The sequence below is a fragment of the Mustelus asterias genome, chromosome 29 (assembly GCF_964213995.1).
Source record: "Mustelus asterias chromosome 29, sMusAst1.hap1.1, whole genome shotgun sequence".
Lineage (NCBI taxonomy): Eukaryota > Metazoa > Chordata > Chondrichthyes > Carcharhiniformes > Triakidae > Mustelus > Mustelus asterias.
The window spans coordinates 4,008,049-4,027,871 of record NC_135829.1 but is presented as its reverse complement, the minus strand read 5'-3'; the positions used below and the strand labels follow the sequence as shown (position 1 = coordinate 4,027,871).

At 47.9% G+C, this 19,823-nt stretch overlaps 1 protein-coding gene across 1 annotated transcript in view; it reads right to left on the bottom strand.

Annotated features, from left to right (window-relative positions):
* fes (FES proto-oncogene, tyrosine kinase) overlaps positions 1-19,823 on the bottom strand; it is a 68,884-nt gene that overhangs the window by 32,200 nt on the left and 16,861 nt on the right. Inside the window, exons 2-4 of the mRNA XM_078199963.1 lie at positions 5,261-5,502; positions 3,701-3,874; positions 1,208-1,304 (exon numbers count right to left, since the gene is read on the bottom strand). Of these exons, the coding sequence (XP_078056089.1) occupies positions 1,208-1,304; positions 3,701-3,874; positions 5,261-5,497 (508 nt within the window). The 5' untranslated portion in view covers positions 5,498-5,502. The remainder of the gene's footprint in view (positions 1-1,207; positions 1,305-3,700; positions 3,875-5,260; positions 5,503-19,823) is intronic.

Genomic DNA, 19,823 nt, shown 5'->3' with positions numbered 1-19,823 from the left:
ATCTCCAGCCTAAACACACTCAATGACTGAGCTTCCACAGCCCTCTGGGGTAGAGGATTTCAACCCTCTGTGTAAAGAAATTTCTCCTCATCTTGATCTTAAGTGACCTACCCCTTATTTTGAAATTGTGCCTTCTGGTTCTAGACTCCCCAACCAAAGGTCACATCTTACCTGTATCTATCCTGCCTGTTCCTTTCAATATTTTGTAGTGTTCAATGAGATCACCTCTCATTCATAGAGTATCATAAAATTATACAGTGCAGAAGGAGGCTATTCAGCCCATCGAGTCTGCACCGACCACAATCCCACCCAGGCCCTATCCCCATAACCCCATACATTTATCCTAACTAGTCCCCCTGACGCTAAGGGGCAATTTGGCATGGCCAATCCACCTAACCTAATCTTTGGACTGTGGGAGGAAACCCAAGTAGACATGGGGAGAATGTGCAGACTCCACACAGACAGTGACCCGAGCCAGGAATCGAACCCGGGTCCCTGACGCTGTGAGGCAGCAGTGCTAACCACTGTGCCACCGTGCCGTGAGAATACAGGCCCAGTTTGCCTAATCTCTCTTCTTAAGACAGTCCCACCATCTCCGGAATAAGTCAGGTGAATCTTTGTTGCACTCCCTCTGTGACAATTTCTGAGGTAAGGGAACCAAACAGGTGCGTTCTAACCAACTATGAACACAACCCTGTGCTTCACAGGACCATCATCAGATAATATTTGACAGGTTACACTTTAGGAGATATAAGGACGGGCGACCAAAAGCTTGTTGAAAGAGCTAGGCTTTAAGGAACAGTGTCCCAAGGTGTGTGCAGTGTTCAGTTTACCTGTCTGGTCTGTTGCACTTTCTAAAGTAAAGTAAAGTTTATTTATTAGTCACAAGTAAGGCCTACATTAACACTGCAATGAAGTTACTGTGAAATTCCCCTAGTTGCCACACTTCGGCGCCTGTTCAGGTACACAGAGAGATAATTTAGCACGGCCAATGCTCCCTAACCAGCACGTCTTTCAGACTGTGGAAGGAAACCGGAGCACCCGGAGGAAACCCACGCAGACACGGGGAGAACGTGCAAACTCCACACAAACAGTGACCTAAGCCAGGAATTGAACCCAGGTCTCTGGCGCTGTGAGGCAGCAGTGCTAACCACTGTGCCACCGTGCCGCTTCTGCTTTCTCCTCTGCCTCTTGTTGTTTCACTCACCTTTACTGGCCTCCTGGTACTTCCGCTTTGCTGAGTTCATCTCCTTGGCTTGCTGCCGATACTGTGTCTTCAACTTCTCAATTTCACTCTGTGTGTTCTGTAAACCACAGCAGCTTGGGTTAAGCGCAAGAACTCGCAACACAAAGTGCTGACTGAAGCATTCTTAAACTCAGCCACTCAGAAGAAACTAACTTCACTGAGCGGTTCCAGGGAAAGGATAAGGTCACTGGTGGAAAAACCACCAGAACTTAAAATGAAGAAGATGATGAGAGGGCATTGGAACAGAATGCAATTTGAAAAGATGTGGATTGTGGGGGAATGGAGGAGGGAGGATTGGGTCGGGGCTAGGAGAGGAGTTTTCATACAGTAAAGTGAGCGAAGGAAAGGGGAGTAAATGAGGCTTCATTTCAACATAAGCCAAGACTAAAGAACCGTAAATGAGGCTGCAACAATTGGTTGAAAGGGAACAGAGTAAATCCCTGCCTGTGAATAGGATTGAAGGGTGAATATATAAGTGTGGGGGGGTGGAATTAAATGGGTGGGTAGAGTCAGTGATAGGGGAGAGTCAGTGATAGGGGAGTGTGTACATGGGGCTGTGGGAGGGGGTAAATGGGTGGGTAGAGTCAGTGATAGGGGAGAATGTACATGGGGCTCTGGAGGGGATTAAATGGGTGGGTAGAGTCAGTGAGAGGGGGAGTGTACATGGGGCTGTGGGAGGGGGTAAATGGGTGGGTAGAGTCAGTGATAGGGGAGAGTGTACATGGGGCTCTGGAGGGGATTAAATGGGTGGGTAGAGTCAGTGAGAGGGGGAGTGTACATGGGGCTGTAGGAGGGGATTAAATGGGTGGGTAGAGTCAGTGAGAGGGGAGAGTGTACATGGGGCTCTGGAGGGGATTAAATGGGTGGGTAGAGTCAGTGAGAGGGGGAGTGTACATGGGGCTGTAGGAGGGGATTAAATGGGTGGGTAGAGTCAGTGAGAGGGGGAGTGTACATGGGGCTGTGGGAGGGGGTAAATGGGTGGGTAGAGTCAGTGATAGGGGAGAGTGTACATGGGGCTGTGGGAGGGGGTAAATGGGTGGGTAGAGTCAGTGAGAGGGGGAGTGTACATGGGTCCGTCTGAGGATTCCGGCAGGTTTCTCCAGGGCTGTGGGAGGAAACCAGAGTCTCGGAGGAAACCCGCGCAGACACAGAGAGAATGTGCAAACACCACACAGGCAGTGACCCAAGGCTGGAATTGAACCCAGGTCCCTAGCGCTGTGAGGCAGCAGTGCTAACCACTGTGCCACCGTGCCGCCCCTTTCTGGATCTCCTTCTGGACAGGGTTTCTCCACTGTATTTCTGCCAATGAAGGGGAATCTCTGCATTCTCTCCCCCTCTGAAACACCCCTCCAACCTACTCCCTCCATCTACCTCTCCCCATCCCAACTCATTCCCCCAAGAATTTCCTGACCTGGGTGTCTACCACAGTGACAGTCCGATGGTGGTTTTGGAAAGGCTCAGGTCAATGAAGAAAGACCAAATGTAAGCACGAACGCAGCCAAGAAACCGGCAGAACAAGTTGGAACTCTCACTGACTTAAAAAAATCATTCACGTTTCCACTACCTTTGAACAAGGCAAGACTGGTGACTCAGGGCAGGCACTGGCCAGACCTGAACAAAACAACCTAAAGATGTGCGGGTTAGGTGGATTGGCCGTGCTAAATTGTCCCTTAGCTTCAGGGGGACGAGCTAGGATAAATGCATGGGGTTATGGGGATAGGGCATGGGTGGGATTGTGGTCAGTGCAGACTCGATGGGCTGAATGGCCTCCTTCTGCACTATAGGGATTCTATGAAATGACCCCATAGTGGCTCACAGGGGAAAGGCACTGCTCAGTGTCGTACTGATTCTTATGAGCAATCAAGCCACCAAATTGTGTGCATTATTTGTTAAGACAATTATTGGAGTTCATGGGTTAGGCAGAGGGAAACCACTATCTCTGGTGGCAAAGTTCAGAACAAGGCTTTAAGAACCTTTTCAGTTTAAAGTTTATTTATTAGTGTCACAAGTAAGCTTACATTAACACTGCAATGAAGTTACTGTGGAAATCCCCCAGTCGCCACACTCCGGCACCTGTTCAGGTACACTGAGGGAGAATTTAGCACGGCCAATGCACCCTAACCAGCACGTCTTTCGGGCTGTGGGGAGGAAACCGGAGCACCCGGAGGAAACCCACGCAGACACGGGGAGAACATGCAGACTCCGCACAGACAGTGACCCGAGCCGGGAATTGAACCCGGGTCTCTGGCGCTGTGAGGCAGAAGTGCTAACCACTGTGCCACCGTGCCACCCTAATTAGAGCCAGACCATTCAGAGAAACATTGAAAGTATGGAGTAGGCTACTCGGCCCCTCAAGCCTGCTCTGCCATTCAGTAATGGGTAATGATGTGTGAAAGGAAAGGATTGGTTTTTTTCAAACATGTTGAAAGGGAGATAAAGAATCTGCCTCCTCACCTTGATCACCTCCTGGTTGATCTGCTGCCACTGGTCACTGTAATTCTTCTTCAACAGTTGCTTGTCGCGGATTAACAATGTCAGCTTGTTAATCGGCCCTGAGTTCAGATCCTCGGAATGTTTCCGCATCACTCGGCTCAAAATCTCCGTCTGATTCACAATCATCGACCAGGACTGAAGGAGCACGAAAAACACAAATTTAACATTAGTGAGTTCACATCCACGCTGTATCTGGGAGCGTTTGATGGGGACAGTGTAGAGGGAGCTTTACTCTGTATCTAACCCTGTGCTGTACCTGTCCTGGGAGTGTTTGATGGGGGACAGTGTAGAGGGAGATTTATTCTGTATCTAACCCCGTGCTGTACCTGTCCTGGGAGTGTTTGATGGGGATAATGTACAGGGAGCTTTACTCTGTATCTAACCCCGTGCTGTACCTGTCCTGGGAGTGTTTGATGGGGATAATGTACAGGGAGCTTTACTCTGGATCTAACTCCGTGCTGTACCTGTCCTGGGAGGGTTTGATGGGGACAGTGTAGAGGGAGCTTTACTCTGTATCTAACTCCGTGCTGTACCTGTCCTGGGAGTGTTTGATGGGGATAATGTACAGGGAGCTTTACTCTGGATCTAACTCCGTGCTGTACCTGTCCTGGGAGGGTTTGATGGGGACAGTGTAGAGGGACCTTTACTCTGTATCTAACTCCGTGCTGTACCTGTCCTGGGAGTGTTTGATGGGGACAGTGTAGAGGGAGCTTTACTCTGTATTAACTCCGTGCTGTACCTGTCCTGGGAGTGTTTGATGGGGACAGTGTAGAGGGAGCTTTACTCTGTATCTAACCCCGTGCTGTACCTGTCCTGGGAGTGTTTGATGGGGACAGTGTAGAGGGAGCTTTACTCTGTATCTAACCCCGTGCTGTACCTGTCCTGGGAGTGTTTGATGGGGACAGTGTAGAGGGAGCTTTACTCTGTATCTAACCCTGTGCTGTACCTGTCCTGGGAGTGTTTGATGGGGACAGTGTAGAGGCAGCTTTACTCTGTATCTAACCCTTCATGGTTTATTGTGTAACTCTGAGTCTTGAAATCTCCAACCTGGCCCATGGCTGGGATTCTCTGGTCCCACTGCAGTGAATGGCGTTTCGGTTGAGCGCCAAATGCTCCATTCTCTCTGGCAGCGGTCGTGGGGCATCAGAGACCGGAGAATTCCGGCCTGAGGCTCACAGTGCAGGGAGCCAGGTGGAAATTACCATGACTGTCCGCCTCGGTGATGTTGACTGAGGGATAAATATCGGCAAAGCACTGGAGCTAACACCCCGGCTCGCCTTTGAAATTGTGCAGTTTTTGGAAGATGAGAGGAGAGACAGGCCTGGGTTTAATGTCTGATTTACACGACAGTGTCTCTAACTGGGCAGCTCTCCCTCAGTACTGCACTGAAAGTGTCAGCTAAGAATTGTGTGCTCAAACCTGGGAAGCGTTGTTTAAACCCATAACCTTGTGACCCTGTTATCCACTGAGCCAATGCTATAAACCAGAGAGACTAGACCTGAATCAGTGGGTCACTCCTACCTTGTTGACCTGACTGATGTAATCAAGTCCTGTGGCCTGCTGGCTGCACTCCTGTTTCTCTACTTGGGAGAACATTTGGTGAAGTAACCCTGAGTATTCCCGGTCGCTTTTGACTCGATTGTTCATCCACTTCTTCATCATCTCCAGCAGTCGCAGCTCCGAATCTTGTAAGCGTAGCAGCATGGTGTGTCCCTGGGGACACCATAGATCAGTGCTGAACCCCATCGCTCCAGACATTGGACCTGACATGGAAGAGAAAACAAAACGCAGATTAGAAAGACAGGAATGACCTGGAAGGACCTTACACCACAACATGAGTTCTACCATCGCTGAACACAATCAGTTTGTAAATAAGCCGCTATTTGCAGTCGTATCAGCCATGGTTGTGTGGTCCACACTCTCACCCTGGAACCAAATGGATTCAAGTCCCACTCCACAGACATGAGCACAAAAATCCAGGCTGACACTCCGAGTGCAGTGCTGAGGGAGTGCTGCACTGTCAGGGGTTCCAGCTTAGGGATGAGGTGCTAAACCAAGGCCTCACCTGCCTGCTTGAGTGGATGCTATGGGATTGTCTTAAAGAGAAGGGAGTTCTGCCCAAAGTCCTGGGTCAGTTTTTACTCTCAAACAATGTTAAAAAGTACATTATCAGGCCCCTATCACATTATAGAATCATAGCATCCCTACTGTGCAGAAGGAGGCCATTTGACCTATCGAGTCTGCACCGACCACAATCCCACCCAGGCCCTATTTCTGTAACCACACATATTTACCCTGCTAATCTCCCTGACACTAGGGTCAATTTATCACGGCCAAACAACCTAACCTGCACATCTTTGGACTGTGGGAGAAAACTAGAGCACCCGGAGAAAACCCACGCAGACACGGGGAGAACGTGCAAACTCCACACAGACAGTGACCCAAGTCGGGAATCGAACTCGGGTTCCTGGCGCTGTGAGGCAGCAGTGCTAACCCACTGTGCCACCGTGCTGCAAAATTGTGGGAGTTTGATGTGTGTGTTTGATGGGCGGCACGGTGGCACAGTAGGTAGCACTGCTGCCTCACAGCGCCAGGGACCTGGGTTCGATTCCCGGCTTGGGTAACTGTGTGGAATCTGCACATTCTCCCCGTGTCTGCGTAGGTTTCCTCCGGGTGCTCCGGTTTCCTCCCACAGTCCAAAAGACGTGCGGGTTAGGTGGATTGGCCGTGCTAAGTTGCCCCTTAATGTCCTGGGAAGTGTAGATTAGAGGGATTAATTGGGTAAATATCTGGGGTGACGAGGATAGGGCCTGGGGTGGGATTGTTGTCGGTGCAGGCTCGATGGGCCAAATGGCCTCCTTCTGCACTGTAGGGATTCTATGAACTGACTATTACATTTCCAACATTACAACTAAATACTCTATTGGCTATGGTTTGGTTTGATTTGGTTTGTTCACAAAGGGCAGAGGACTCACTTTCCTTGAAGTGAAAGATTGGATTGTCGGGAAAGGTGAAAAATGAAATTCAGAAACCTTAAGCTTCAAAGCCAGGAAGGAGAAAAAATAACATTGATTCACATCTTTTAGCCGAAGGTGTGAATATTCAGACTGGAGTTAGGAAAGAGGCGGCTGGATATAACACTTGGGGCGAATGGGATCAAAGGTTATGGGGAGAAAGCAGGATTAGGAGTTTGGATGATCAGCCATGATCATGATGAATGGAGGAGCAGGCTCGAAGGGCCGAATGGCCGCCTCCTATCTTTATGTCTGTTTCTATGTGTTTGTGTTGAAAGCGCTGTTAGTTTTTTTTCTGTGCGGATGAGCAAGGTTTTCCTGCTCCATATCCAATTAGTGATGACGTGAACACATTATCTCTACATCACCATTTACAGCGAGTCGTATGAATAACTTGCTCCATTGCTCAGGTACTTGGCTAAACAAACACTGATGCAGAACACAGAACACAGAACACAGAATAGTACAGCACAGAACAGGCCCTTCGGCCCACGATGTTGTGCCGAGCTTTATCTGAAACCAAGATCAAGCTATCCCACTCCCTATCATCCTGGTGTGCTCCATGTGCCTATCCAATAACCGCTTAAATGTTTCTAAAGTGTCTGACTCCACTATCACTGCAGGCAGTCCATTCCACACCCCAACCACTGTCTGCGTAAAGAACCTACCTCTGATATCCGTCCTGTATCTCCCACCACGAACCCTATAGTTATGCCCCCTTGTAATAGCTCCATCCACCCGAGGAAATAGTCTTTGAACTTTCACTCTATCTATCCCCTTCATCATTTTATACACCTCTATTAAGTCTCCCCTCAGCCTCCTCCGCTCCAGAGAGAACAGCCCTAGCTCCCTCAACCTTTCCTCATATGACCTACCCTCCAAACCAGGCAGCATCCTGGTAAATCTCCTCTGCACTCTTTCCAGCGCTTCCACATCCTTCTTATAGTGAGGTGACCAGAACTGCACACAATATTCCAAATGTGGTCTCACCAAGGTCCTGTACAGTTGCAGCATAACCCCACGGCTCTTAAACTCCAACCCCCTGTTAATAAAAGCTAACACACTATAGGCCTTCTTCACAGCTCTATCCACTTGACTGGCAACCTTTAGAGATCTGTGGATATGGACCCCAAGATCTCTCTGTTCCTCCACAGTCTTCAGAACCCTACCTTTGACCCTGTAATCCACATTTAAATTTGTCCTACCAAAATGAATCACCTCACAGAAGGAAGTGACCTTGATAGGTTTCCATTGTAAATTGTGATAAAAAAGTAAGGAATCCAATAATTCGACAGGTGTTCTGGTGGTTGTATGTTTAAAGAAAAACAAACTGTTTTAAAATGGAAATTGGAGTAAAGACATGTTAGCCGCGTTGCTGGAACTAGAGTATTGATACATTGATTAGCTTAACAACACTGTAAACACATGTTTACTTTAGGCAGGTTGGTAGCAACGGAGGATAGAGTTTCAAAAGTCAAAAGTAAAGATGATAAAAGTTCAAAGAGAAGATGGGTTGAATTTCACAACCCCATGGGGACAGTGTAGAGGGAGCTTTACTCTTTCACAATAAAAGTAACTGGGCGGCACAGTGGTTAGCACTGCTGCCTCGCAGTGCCAGGGACCTGGGTTCGATTCCCGGCTTGGGTCACTGTCTGTGTGGAGTTTGCACGTTCTCCCCGTGTCTGCGTGGGTTTCCTCCGCGTGCTCCAGTTTACTCCCACAGTCCAAAAGACGTGCAGGTTAGGTGAATTGGTCATGCCAAATTCTTTCTCAATGTACCCGAACAGGCACCGGAGTGTGGCGACTAGGGGATTTTCACAGTAACTTCATTGCAGTGTGAATGTAAGACTACTTGTGACTAATAAATAAACTTTACTTGAAGTAATTAAGAGTGACTTTGGAGAAGACTAGTTCTGGTCAGGGAAGATCAGAAGAGGAAAAACCAGTACATCAGAGGCAAGTTCACCTTATGCAAGGGAGCTGTTTTTGAGATCACAGCCCACAGCAGAAAGTTGTCCACTCCCAACAAGCTGCCCTGGAGAAAACCAGTTTGAGAAGTCAGTTGTCTCTATCCCAAGTCAGAAGGAACCCCAAAAGATATAGGTGCCAGGTGTGGTAACAAGTCTTGGATTTTATTTATAATTTTAATACCTATGGGGATTTGGAACTAGGTAAATTTAAAGAGACTGTGTAAAGCCATTAAGGTAGTTAACTGTACTTCTAGTTGATTTTCTTGTGTGTTTTACTGTTTAGAACATAGAACATAGAAAAAATACAGCACAAACAGGCCCTTCGGCCCACAAGTTGCATCGGTCATGTCCCTACCTATCTAGACTTATATATAGGCTTACCTATAACCCTCAATCCTATTAAGTCCCATGTACTCATCCAGAAGTCTCTTAAAAGACCCTATCGAGTTTGCCTCCACCACTACTGATGGCAGCCGATTCCACTCACCCACCACCCTCTGAGTGAAATATTTACCCCTGACATCTCCTCTGTACCTACTCCCCAGCACCTTAAACCTGTGTCCTCTCGTAGCAGCCATTTCAGCCCTGGAAAAAAGCCTCCGAGAATCCACCCAATCTATACCTCTCAACATCTTGTACACTTCTATCAGGTCACCTCTCATCCTTCGTCTCTCCAAGGAGAAAAGACCGAGCTCCCTCAACCTATCCTCATAAGGCATGCCACCCAATCCAGGCAACATCCTTGTAAATCTTCTCTGCACCCTTTCAATCATTTCCACATCCCTCCTGTAATGAGGCAACCAGAACTGAGCACAGTACTCCAAGTGGGGTCTGACAAGGGTCTTATATAGCTGCATCATTATCTCCCGACTCCTAAACTCAATCCCTCAATTGTTGAAGGCCAGCACACCATACGCCTTCTTAACCATTTATTAATAAACATTTATTTTGTTTAAAATCAGCATCATGTTCTTCACATCTTTCTTCACAATTTACCAATTGCCAAATACAGGCATTCCCACCTTCCAATCTGGGATTTGGAATACCCGAGTGTTTAACATCAACTGTGCTCTTAACTCTGTAAGAAGTCTCACAACACCAGGTTAAAGTCCAACAGGTTTATTTGGTAGCAAATATCATAAGCTTTCGGAGCACTGCTCCTTCGTCAGATGGAGTGGAAACATCTCCACTCCATCTGACGAAGGAGCAGCACGCTCCGAAAGCTTATGGTATTTGCTACCAAATAAACCTGTTGGACTTTAACCTGGTGTTGTGAGACTTCTTACCGTGTTCACCCCAGTCCAACGCCGGCATCTCCACATCTTAACTCTGCACAGCTCAGGGAGGCAGCAGTGACCAGCAGAATTTCAGGAAATTCAAGAGAGAATTGGTCATATACCTGCTATTCAGGAGAGTGTTGATATTGCTCATACATTGCCCAGACGCCGGTGGTATGTTGTGACATTGGTATATTATTCGTAAAGTGCTATGGAAACTAATTACTGAGTGATTATGTATCCTGGGGTATCACATTCATTATCGCACTGCAGCCATGTGCCAAGGAACAATGTCTATCAGTCTGGCACCTACATGAAAAGCTGAAAGAAATGCACTTGATGAAGTTCCAGCACTTTTAATTTACAAGTGTGATTATTTCAAGAGGAGGAGACATTCCAGTGGTATTATTGCTGGACTATTAATCCAGAAACTCAGCTAATGTTCCAGGGACCCGGGTTCGAATCCCGCCACAGCCAATGGTGGAATTTGAATTTAATTAAAATGATATCTGGAATTAAACATCTACTGATGGCTCCAAAACCATTGTCGATTGCTGGAAAAAACCGATCTGGTTGACCTGAACAGGCGCCGGAGTGTGGCGCCTAGGGGAATTTCACAGTAACTTCATTGCAGTGTTAATATAAGCCTTACTTGTGACTAATAAATAAACTTTAACTTTATATCCACTGTGCCACCATGTCAGAGACACCGTTTTCAAAGGTTGCATCATCAGGACAGATGCGGCAGACTTGGAGAAAGTGGAAGAATAAGATGGAGTTCTTACAGAGAGCCGGGTGTGAGGGGCCGCAGCCGAGGTAGCGGTGGGAGTCGGTGGGCTTGTAATGAATATTGGTGGAATATCACAAGATGGTAAACTTATCTTATTTTGGTAGGACTAATTTAAATGTGGATTACAGGGTCAAAGGTAGGGTTCTGAAGACTGTGGAGGAACAGAGAGGACTTGGGGTCCATATCCACAGATCTCTAAAGGTTGCCACTCAAGTGGATAGAGCTGTGAAGAAGGCCTATAGTGTGTTAGCTTTTATTAACAGGGGGTTGGAGTTTAAGAGCCGTGGGGTTATGCTGCAACTGTACAGGACCTTGGTGAGACCACATTTGGAATATTGTGTGCAGTTCTGGTCACCTCACTATAAGAAGGATGTGGAAGCGCTGGAAAGAGTGCAGAGGAGATTTACCAGGATGCTGCCTGGTTTGGAGGGTAGGTCTTATGAGGAAAGGTTGAGGGAGCTAGGGCTGTTCTCTCTGGAGCGGAGGAGGCTGAGGGGAGACTTAATAGAGGTTTATAAAATGATGAAGGGGATAGATAGAGTGAAAGTTCAAAGACTATTTCCTCGGGTGGATGGAGCTATTACAAGGGGGCATAACTATAGGGTTCGTGGTGGGAAATACAGGAAGGATATCAGAGGTAGGTTCTTTACGCAGAGAGTGGTTGGGGTGTGGAATGGACTGCCTGCAGTGATAGTGGAGTCAGACACTTTAGGAACATTTAAGCGGTTATTGGATAGGCACAAGGAGCACACCAGGATGATAGGGAGTGGGATAGCTTGATCTTGGTTTCAGATAAAGCTCGGCACAACATCGTGGGCCAAAGGGCCTGTTCTGTGCTGTACTGTTCTATGTATGTCTATGTTCTATCATCATACTACTGTTCTGTGGGAGCTTGCTGTGCACAAATTGGCTCAGTAAGAAGTCTCACAACACCAGGTTAAAGTCCAACAGGTTTATTTGGTAGCAAAAGCCACGAGCTTTCGGAGCGCTGCTCCTTTCATAGAAATTTCATAGAAACCCTACAGTACAGAAAGAGGCCATTCGGCCCATCGAGTCTGCGCCAACCACAATCCCACCCAGGCCCTACCCCCATATCCCTACATATTTTACCCGCTAATCCCTCTAATCTACGCATCCCAGGACACTAAAGGGCAATTTTATTTTTTAGCACAGCCAATCAACCTAACCCGCACATCTTCGGACTCATCAGGTGAGTGGGATTTCAGTTCACAAACAGGGCATATAAAGACACAAACTCAATTTGCAAAATAATAGTTGGAATGCGAGTCTTTACAGGTAATCAAGTCTCAAAAGGTACAGACAATGTGAGTGGAGAGAGGGTTAAGCACAGGTTAAAGAGATGTGCATTGTCTCCAGCCAGGACAGTTAGTGAGATTTTGCAAGCCCAGGCAAGTCGTGGGGGGGTTACAGATAGTGTGACATGAACCCAAGATCCCGGTTGAGGCCGTCCTCATGTGTGCGGAACTTGGCTATCAGTCTCTGCTCAGCAATTCTGCGCTGTCATGTGTCATGAAGGCCGCCTTGGAGAATGCTTACCCGAAGATCAGAGGCCGAATGCCCCTGACCGCTGAAATGTTCCCCAACAGGAAGAGAACAGTCTTGCCTGGTGATTGTTGAGCGGTGTTCATTCATCCGTTGTCGCAGCGTCTGCATAGTTTCCCCAATGTACCATGCCTCGGGACATTCTTTCCTGCAGCGTATCAGGTAGACAACGTTGGCCGAGTTGCAAGTGTATGTACCGTGTACCTGGTGGATGGTGTTCTCACGTGAGATGGCCTTCAACATGTCATTGATGAAGACGAACATCTCGCCAAGGCCATCCCCATACCCCCACTTCTTGCCTTCAAACAACCGCACAACCTCAAACAGACCATTGTCCGCAGCAAACTACCCAGCCTTCAGGAGAACAGTGACCACGACACCACACAACCCTGCCACAGCAACCTCTGCAAGACGTGCCGGATCATCGACACAGATGCCATCATCTCACGTGAGAACACCACCCACCAGGTACACGGTACATACTCTTGCAACTCGGCCAACTTTGTCTACCTGATACGCTGCAGGAAAGGATGTCCCGAGGCATGGTACACTTCAGTGGTCACGGGCATTCGGCCTCTGATCTTCGGGTAAACATTCTCCAAGGCGGCCTTCACGACACACGACAACACAGAGTCACTGAGCAGAAACTGATAGCCAAGTTCCGCACACATGAGGACGGCCTCAACCGGGATCTTGGGTTCATGTCACACTATCTGTAATCCCCCCATGACTTGCCTGGGCTTGCAAAATCTCACCAACTGTCCTGGCTGGAGACAATACACATCTCTTTAACCTGTGCTTAACCCTCTCTCCACTCACATTGTCTGTACCTTTAAGACCTGATTACCTGTAAAGACCCACATCCCAACCATTATCTTGCAAATTGAGTTTGTGTCTTTATATGCCCTGTTTGTGAACAGAACTCCCACTTACCTGATGAAGGAGCAGTGCTCTGAAAGCTCGTGGCTTTTGCTACCAAATAAACCTGTTGGACTTTAACCGGGTGTTGTGAGACTTCTTACTGTGTTTACCCCAGTCCAACGCCGGCATCTCCGCATCACAAATTGGTTGTCAGCTTTCCACATTTCAACATTAAACACTAATCAAAAAAGAATTAATTGGCTGTTAGGCCCCTTTCGGCCTCCAGAGGTTGTGACAGGCGCTACAAAAATACAGTTCTGTATGGTGCAGGTTCACCCGTGATCATGAAACTACTATTCTCACTATTTCCTCGAGATTCCATAAATTCATATCTTTGTTAGTTATGCAAATATACCAGGTATAACTGGCCTTCAACTAAATATCTAGTTACAAACTGCCCGAGGCCAGTTCAGTGTCCACTTTCTCCTCTGCTCTCACCAGGTGATGCTGGGACACAGCCCTCGAGGGCTTACCTCCCTCATAACCATTCTTCACACGAAAGCTCAGGTGGAATCCTCGTCTGACCTGGAGGGCAGCTCAGTCACACCCAAAACTGCTCCTTTGGCATGTACACATATTTCAGCCAGGCATTAACACTGCTCAACATATCAATGTATAATCCAAGCTGGTTCTCCACTGCAGTACTCAGAGAGCACTGCACTGTCAGAGGGTCAGAACCAAGGGAGTGCTGCACTGTCAGAGGGTCAGTACTGAGGGAATGCCGCACTGTCAGAGGGTCAGTACTGAGGGAGTGCCGCACTGTCAGAGGGTCAGTGCTGAGGGAGTGCTGCACTGTCAGAGGGTCAGTACTGAGGGAGTGCCGCACTGTCAGAGGGTCAGTACTGAGGGAGCGCCGCACTGTCAGAGGGTCAGAACCAAGGGAGTGCTGCATTGTCAGACGGTCAGTACTGAGGGAGTGCTGTACTTCAGAGGGTCAGTACTGAGGGAATATTTACTGTTGGAGGGTCAAGCACTGAAGGAGTGCCGCACCATCAGAGGGTCAGCACTGAGAGAGTGCCGCACTGTCGGAGGGTCAACACTGAGGGAGCGCTGCACTGTCGGAGGGTCAGCACTGAGGCAGTGCTGCATTGTCAGAGGGTCAGTGCTGAGAGAGCGCCCGCACTGTCAGAGGGTCCGTACTGAGGCAGCGCCGCACTGTCAAAGGGTCAGTACTGAGGGAGTGCCACACTGTCAGAGGATCAGTACTGAGGGAGCGCTGCACTGTTGGATGAGACCTTAAACTAAATTGCTGTTCTCCCTTTGAAGTAGATGTAAAAGATCTTATGGCCGCTATTTTGAAGGGGGAATGGAGAATTTTTTCTGGAGTCCTTAGCCAATATTTATCAGAAACGTTTTCATTATTATCAAGTGATGTTAGTTGAGGGTTAAACATTTGCCAAGCCATTGGGGAGAGCTTCCCTAATTGTCTCTGAAATAATGCCAGAGGATTTACTGCATTGAACAAGAGGGGGAAAAGTGAACCTCTGGTCAATAAATCATTTGAAAAATAGCACCTCTGACAATGCAGCACTTCCTCAGTACTGCACTTGGTATCAGGCTAAATCTTTGTGCTCAAGTCTCTGGAGCTAGACTTGAACCCTCAGACTTCTGCCTCAGAGATGTGAGTGCTACCCACTGAGTAAGAACTGACTGCAGGGGATGAAAAGAAACTAATTTCCAAAACAACGAAGGAGTCTCCAGTGGGCGGCATGGTGGCACAGTGGTTAGCACTGCTGCCTCAAAGCGTTAGGGACCCGGGTTCGATTCCCGGCTTGGGTCACTGTCTGTGCGGAGTCTGCACGTTCTCCCCGTGTCTGCGTGGGTTTACTCCTGGTGCTCCGGTTACCTGCCACAGTCCAAAAAGTGTGCCGGTTAAGTGCATTGACCGTGCTAAATTCTCCCTCAGTGTACCCGAACAGGCGCCGGAGTGTGGCGACTAAGGGATTGTCACAGTAACTTAATTGCAGTGTTAATGTAAGCCTACTTGTGACACTAATAAATAAACTTTAGTGATAAGTGAATGTTCAAGTGTAAGCACATGTAAAACGTGGCAGGGGATAGGCTGTGATTAACCTTTGCAGTGATGTTGCACTGTTAGAAGACTTGAACAATAATGTGGTTTAATTACAGAGCATCAATTAGTTATTTTTGTAAAATAACTTCTCCAACTATTTCTCAATCTCCGGAACTATCATTATCTACTGATTCCAACTGTGTGCAAAGCTATCAAGTCAGGATGGGATTGAAGATAACTGAATCAAAAAGTGGGTGTTAGCTTGGAGAGCAACTGACACCTGACACTGGCAAGCACCCGATTTTAAAGGTAAAGTTTATTTATTAGTGTCTCAAGTAAGGCTTACATTAACACTGCAATGAAGTTACTGTGAAATTCCCCTAGTTGCCACACACTCCGGCGCCTGTTCGGGTCAATGCACTCTAACCAGCACGCCTTTCAGACTGTGGGAGGAAACTGGAGCACCCGGAGGAAACCCACGCAGACACGGGGGAGAATGTGCAAACTCCACACAGACCAAGCCGGGAATCGAGCCCAGGTCCCTGGCGCTGTCAGGCAGCAGTGTTAACCACCGTGCTACCGTGCCGTCCTAAATCTTTAATATAAAGACACCCCTGAAGATGTGTAGAGTTGGAGCCGCTTTTATTTTCGGAACACACTGTGTTCCTGTGTCTCTCTTTGTAACTCAACGTGAATCACAGTTCACAGGCACCAAGAAGCTATTGGTCACAGGATGTGAGATACCATCTCGGCTTTGTTGCTGCATTCATTTGACTGACTTGTCTTGTAGCAAATTCAGAAAAATGGAAAAGGTTTTCACACAGACTCAAAGATAAATGCATCGCCTAGCCTTTTTGCTGCACTAGCTGTTGGTCTGGAGCAAGTGGTGTCTGGTAGCTGTTACGCATGATTCTTCCTGCCTCCTCCTCACAGCGCTTTGACAAAGGGTCATCTGGACTCGAAACGTCAGCTCTTTTCTCTCCCCACAGATGCTGCCAGACCTGCTGAGATTTTCCAGCGTTTTCTCTTTTGGTTTCAGATTCCAGCATCCGCAGTAATTTGCTTCTAACACTAAAAATTGATGATCTGTCTCATTTCTGTTTCTGAGGCTTTGTCATGGACAGTTTGGTTACTGAAAGTCCTACAAAAGCAACAACACTTCAAAAATCATTGGCCTCATGTTGGGATGTCCTGAGGTGGCTTTATTTTATTCTTTGCTGGGTGTTGGTGGCCAGGCCAGCATTTATAGCCTAATTGCCCTTGAACTGAGTGGCTTGCTAGGCCATTTCAGAGGGCATTTAAAAGTCAACCACATTTCTGTGGATCTAAAGGCACGTGGCCAGACCTGATGACAGATTTCCTTCCCTAAAGGGAAATTAGTGAACCAGATGGGTTTTTACAACAATCGACAATAGTTTCAGACTTTTAATGCAGATTGCCGTGGGTGGCACAGTGGTTAGCGCTGCTGCCTCACAGCGCCAGGGTCCCCGGTTCGATTCCCAGCTTGGGTCACTGTCTGTGTGGAGTTTGCACATTCTCCCTGTGTCTGCATGGGTTTCCTCCGGGTACTCCAGTTTCCTCCCACAGTCCAAAGATGTGCGGGTTAGGTGGGATGGCCATGCTAAATTGTCCCTTAGTGTCAGGGGGACTAGCTGGGGTAAATGCATGGGGTTATGGGGATAGGGCCTGGGTGGGATTGGGGTCAATGCAGACTCAATGGACTGAATGGCCTCCTTCTGCACTGTAGGGATTCTATGATTTTTATAGGATTGAAATTTCACCATTTGCCGTGGTGGGATTCGAACCCGGGTCCCCAGACCATTACCTTAGGTCTCTGGACTACTAGTCCAGTGATAATACCATTACCCTACTGCCTCCGCATTGATAGAAAGATAAACAGGGAAACCCCAGCTTCCTGAACTGTGTGTGTCCTGGTGGTGAGGCTGTGCAAGGGATGTACTTAGTGGACTGAAGCCCATTTATCCATTCAATGATATATCTTAAAGAGGGACATTTTCTGAGTGTTTGTCCCTGAGGAGAAACTGGCACATCTTCAATTCACAATGTGACATGGCAGCTACTTGTATTCACGCTCCTCCAACTCCTACCCAGCTCCTACCCAGAATATTTAGACCTGGAATGAAATCAGGAAAGGTAGACGGGCTTCCAACAGTCAGGCGACAATTTCACATTGGTCACATGGTAGGGTTGCCAACTCCACTTGGGTATCCTGGAGGCTGTATCCGGCGACCTCCCCATGCCCACATCCTGCCTTTAGCACTGGCTTCAGGCACATTGCAGTCAATTAGAAATGGAATCAAGTCTGTTACCCGATTGGATTAATCAAGACAATTTATAGTCTGCCATTTCCAGTGTGGTTATAATTAACAAATTATGCCAATGACTGCTCCCTGGATACTGGCTCAGAGCCAGAGATGCAAGTCGGTATGGACAAATTTTCCACGGCTTGTGACAACTTTGGACTCACCATCAACATTAAAAAGACCGAAGTCATGCCCCAGCCTGCTCCTCATGCACCGTACACAGAACCCATAATCACAATCAAAGGGCAGAAACTACAGGCAGTGAACCAGTTCACTTATCTTGGCAGCACCCTCTCCCGAGCAGTGACTATTGATACAGAAGTTAACTGCAGAATAGCAAAGGCAAGTTCTGCTTTCAGTAGACTGCGTTCCACTGTATGGGAACGTTGAGGAATCAGCCCAGCAACAAAACTGAAGGTCTACAGCGCCGTGGTACTCACTACCCTCCTGTATGCCTGTGAAACGTGGACTGTGTATCGAAGGCATGCAAGACAGATCAATCATTTCCACATGACTTGTCTTTGCAGAATATTACGCATCAGATGGCAAGACAAAGTACCAGACACTGAAGTTCTCTCTGGAGCAAGTCTTCCACCAGTCCACACACTGCTGATGAGAGCACAGACCCGGTGGGCAGGTCATGTCATCCGTATGCCGGACGAGCGCAAACCCAAGCAGCTCCTTTTTGGGGAACTCTCTGCTGGAAGACGCTCGCATGGAGGGCAGAAGAAACGTTACAAAGACACACTCAAGGCCTCCCTGAAGTTGCTTGACATAGACACGACCACCTGGGAAACGCTGGCACAAAACTGCCCTACCTGGCACTGCCTCATCCACAAGGGCTGTCAAGATTATGAAGCAAGGTGCAGTGCTGAAGCACAACTTAAGCGCGAGCTGCGCAAGTCCAGAGCCACCAGCGGAACAACCACAGCGCCTACACAAGTCTGCCCAATATGTGCCAGGACATTCCGTGCCCGAATTGGCCTGATCAGTCATCTTCGGACACACCGCATCCAGCCTCATAATGACTAATGGTGTCGAGGTCCTCATCGACGACGATGGACGAACAACAACAACAACATAATTAACAAATGAAGATGTTCGGAAAAGTTAGAAAATACAATTTTGTTTTCATGCCCTATTCAGTTTTCTCCTGGGCTTTATTCGTTCCAGGTTAACCCTGGAGATTAATCTTCTATTCCTGGAGGTTCCAGGGTAATACTAGGGGTGTTGGCAACCCAACCACCTGGTGTAGTCTGGCAGCGTAATTCAAAGCTCAGACATAAAGCACCCAGCTGTCTGCCTGGTCAAATCTCTCCTCACCACCGAACTCCCCGGCCCATTCCTGTTTTAACAGCTGCCTCCCATCATTAAGTGTGGTATTCCTTACTTGGCAAGTGTGAGGCAGAGGTGTGGGCTCGTAAGCAGCCCCTGAAGTCAGGAATGTGAAGCTTAATACTCCCAGGCTCAACAGAAGAATGCTGCTGATTGGACATGCAATGTTCACGCTGTGGGAAGAAGTCCCGGGGAGAATTCCATCTGCGTGCAGTCAAGCGATCGTGTCGCTGGAACGGATTGCAAAGTGAATTGATTTCAAGTAATTTGTACACTACTGTGAAGGGTTCAAGTGCCGGGGAACAATGAGCAGAAAACACTGCATTTTGCAGGCCAGCATCCCTCGAGAGAATAATCGAGCTGATCTTACAGGTGTGGAACTTCTTACAGAGCTGAAAATAATTACAGAGCAGCATTTACAAAAGGGCAGGACAAAGGGAGGGGCAAAACACACAGAATAAGACCATAAGACATAGGAGCAGAATTAAGCCACTCGGCCCATCGAGTCTGCTCCGCCATTCAATCATGGCTGATATTTTTCTCATCCCCATTCTCCTGCCTTTTCCCCATAACCAGTGATCCCCTTATTAATCAAGAACCTATCTATCTCTGTCTTAAAGACACTCAATGACCTGGCCTCCACAGCCTTCTGCGGCAAAGAGTTCCACAGATTCACCACTCTCTGGCTGAAGAAATTCCTCCTCATCTCTGTTTTAAAGGATCGTTCCTTTAGCCTGAGGTTGTGCCCTCTGGTTCTAGTTTTTCCTACGAGTGGAAACATCCTCTCCACGTCCACTCTATCCAGGCCTCGCAGTATCCTGTAAGTTTCAATAAGATCCCCCCTCATCCTTCTAAACTCCAATGAGTACAGACCCA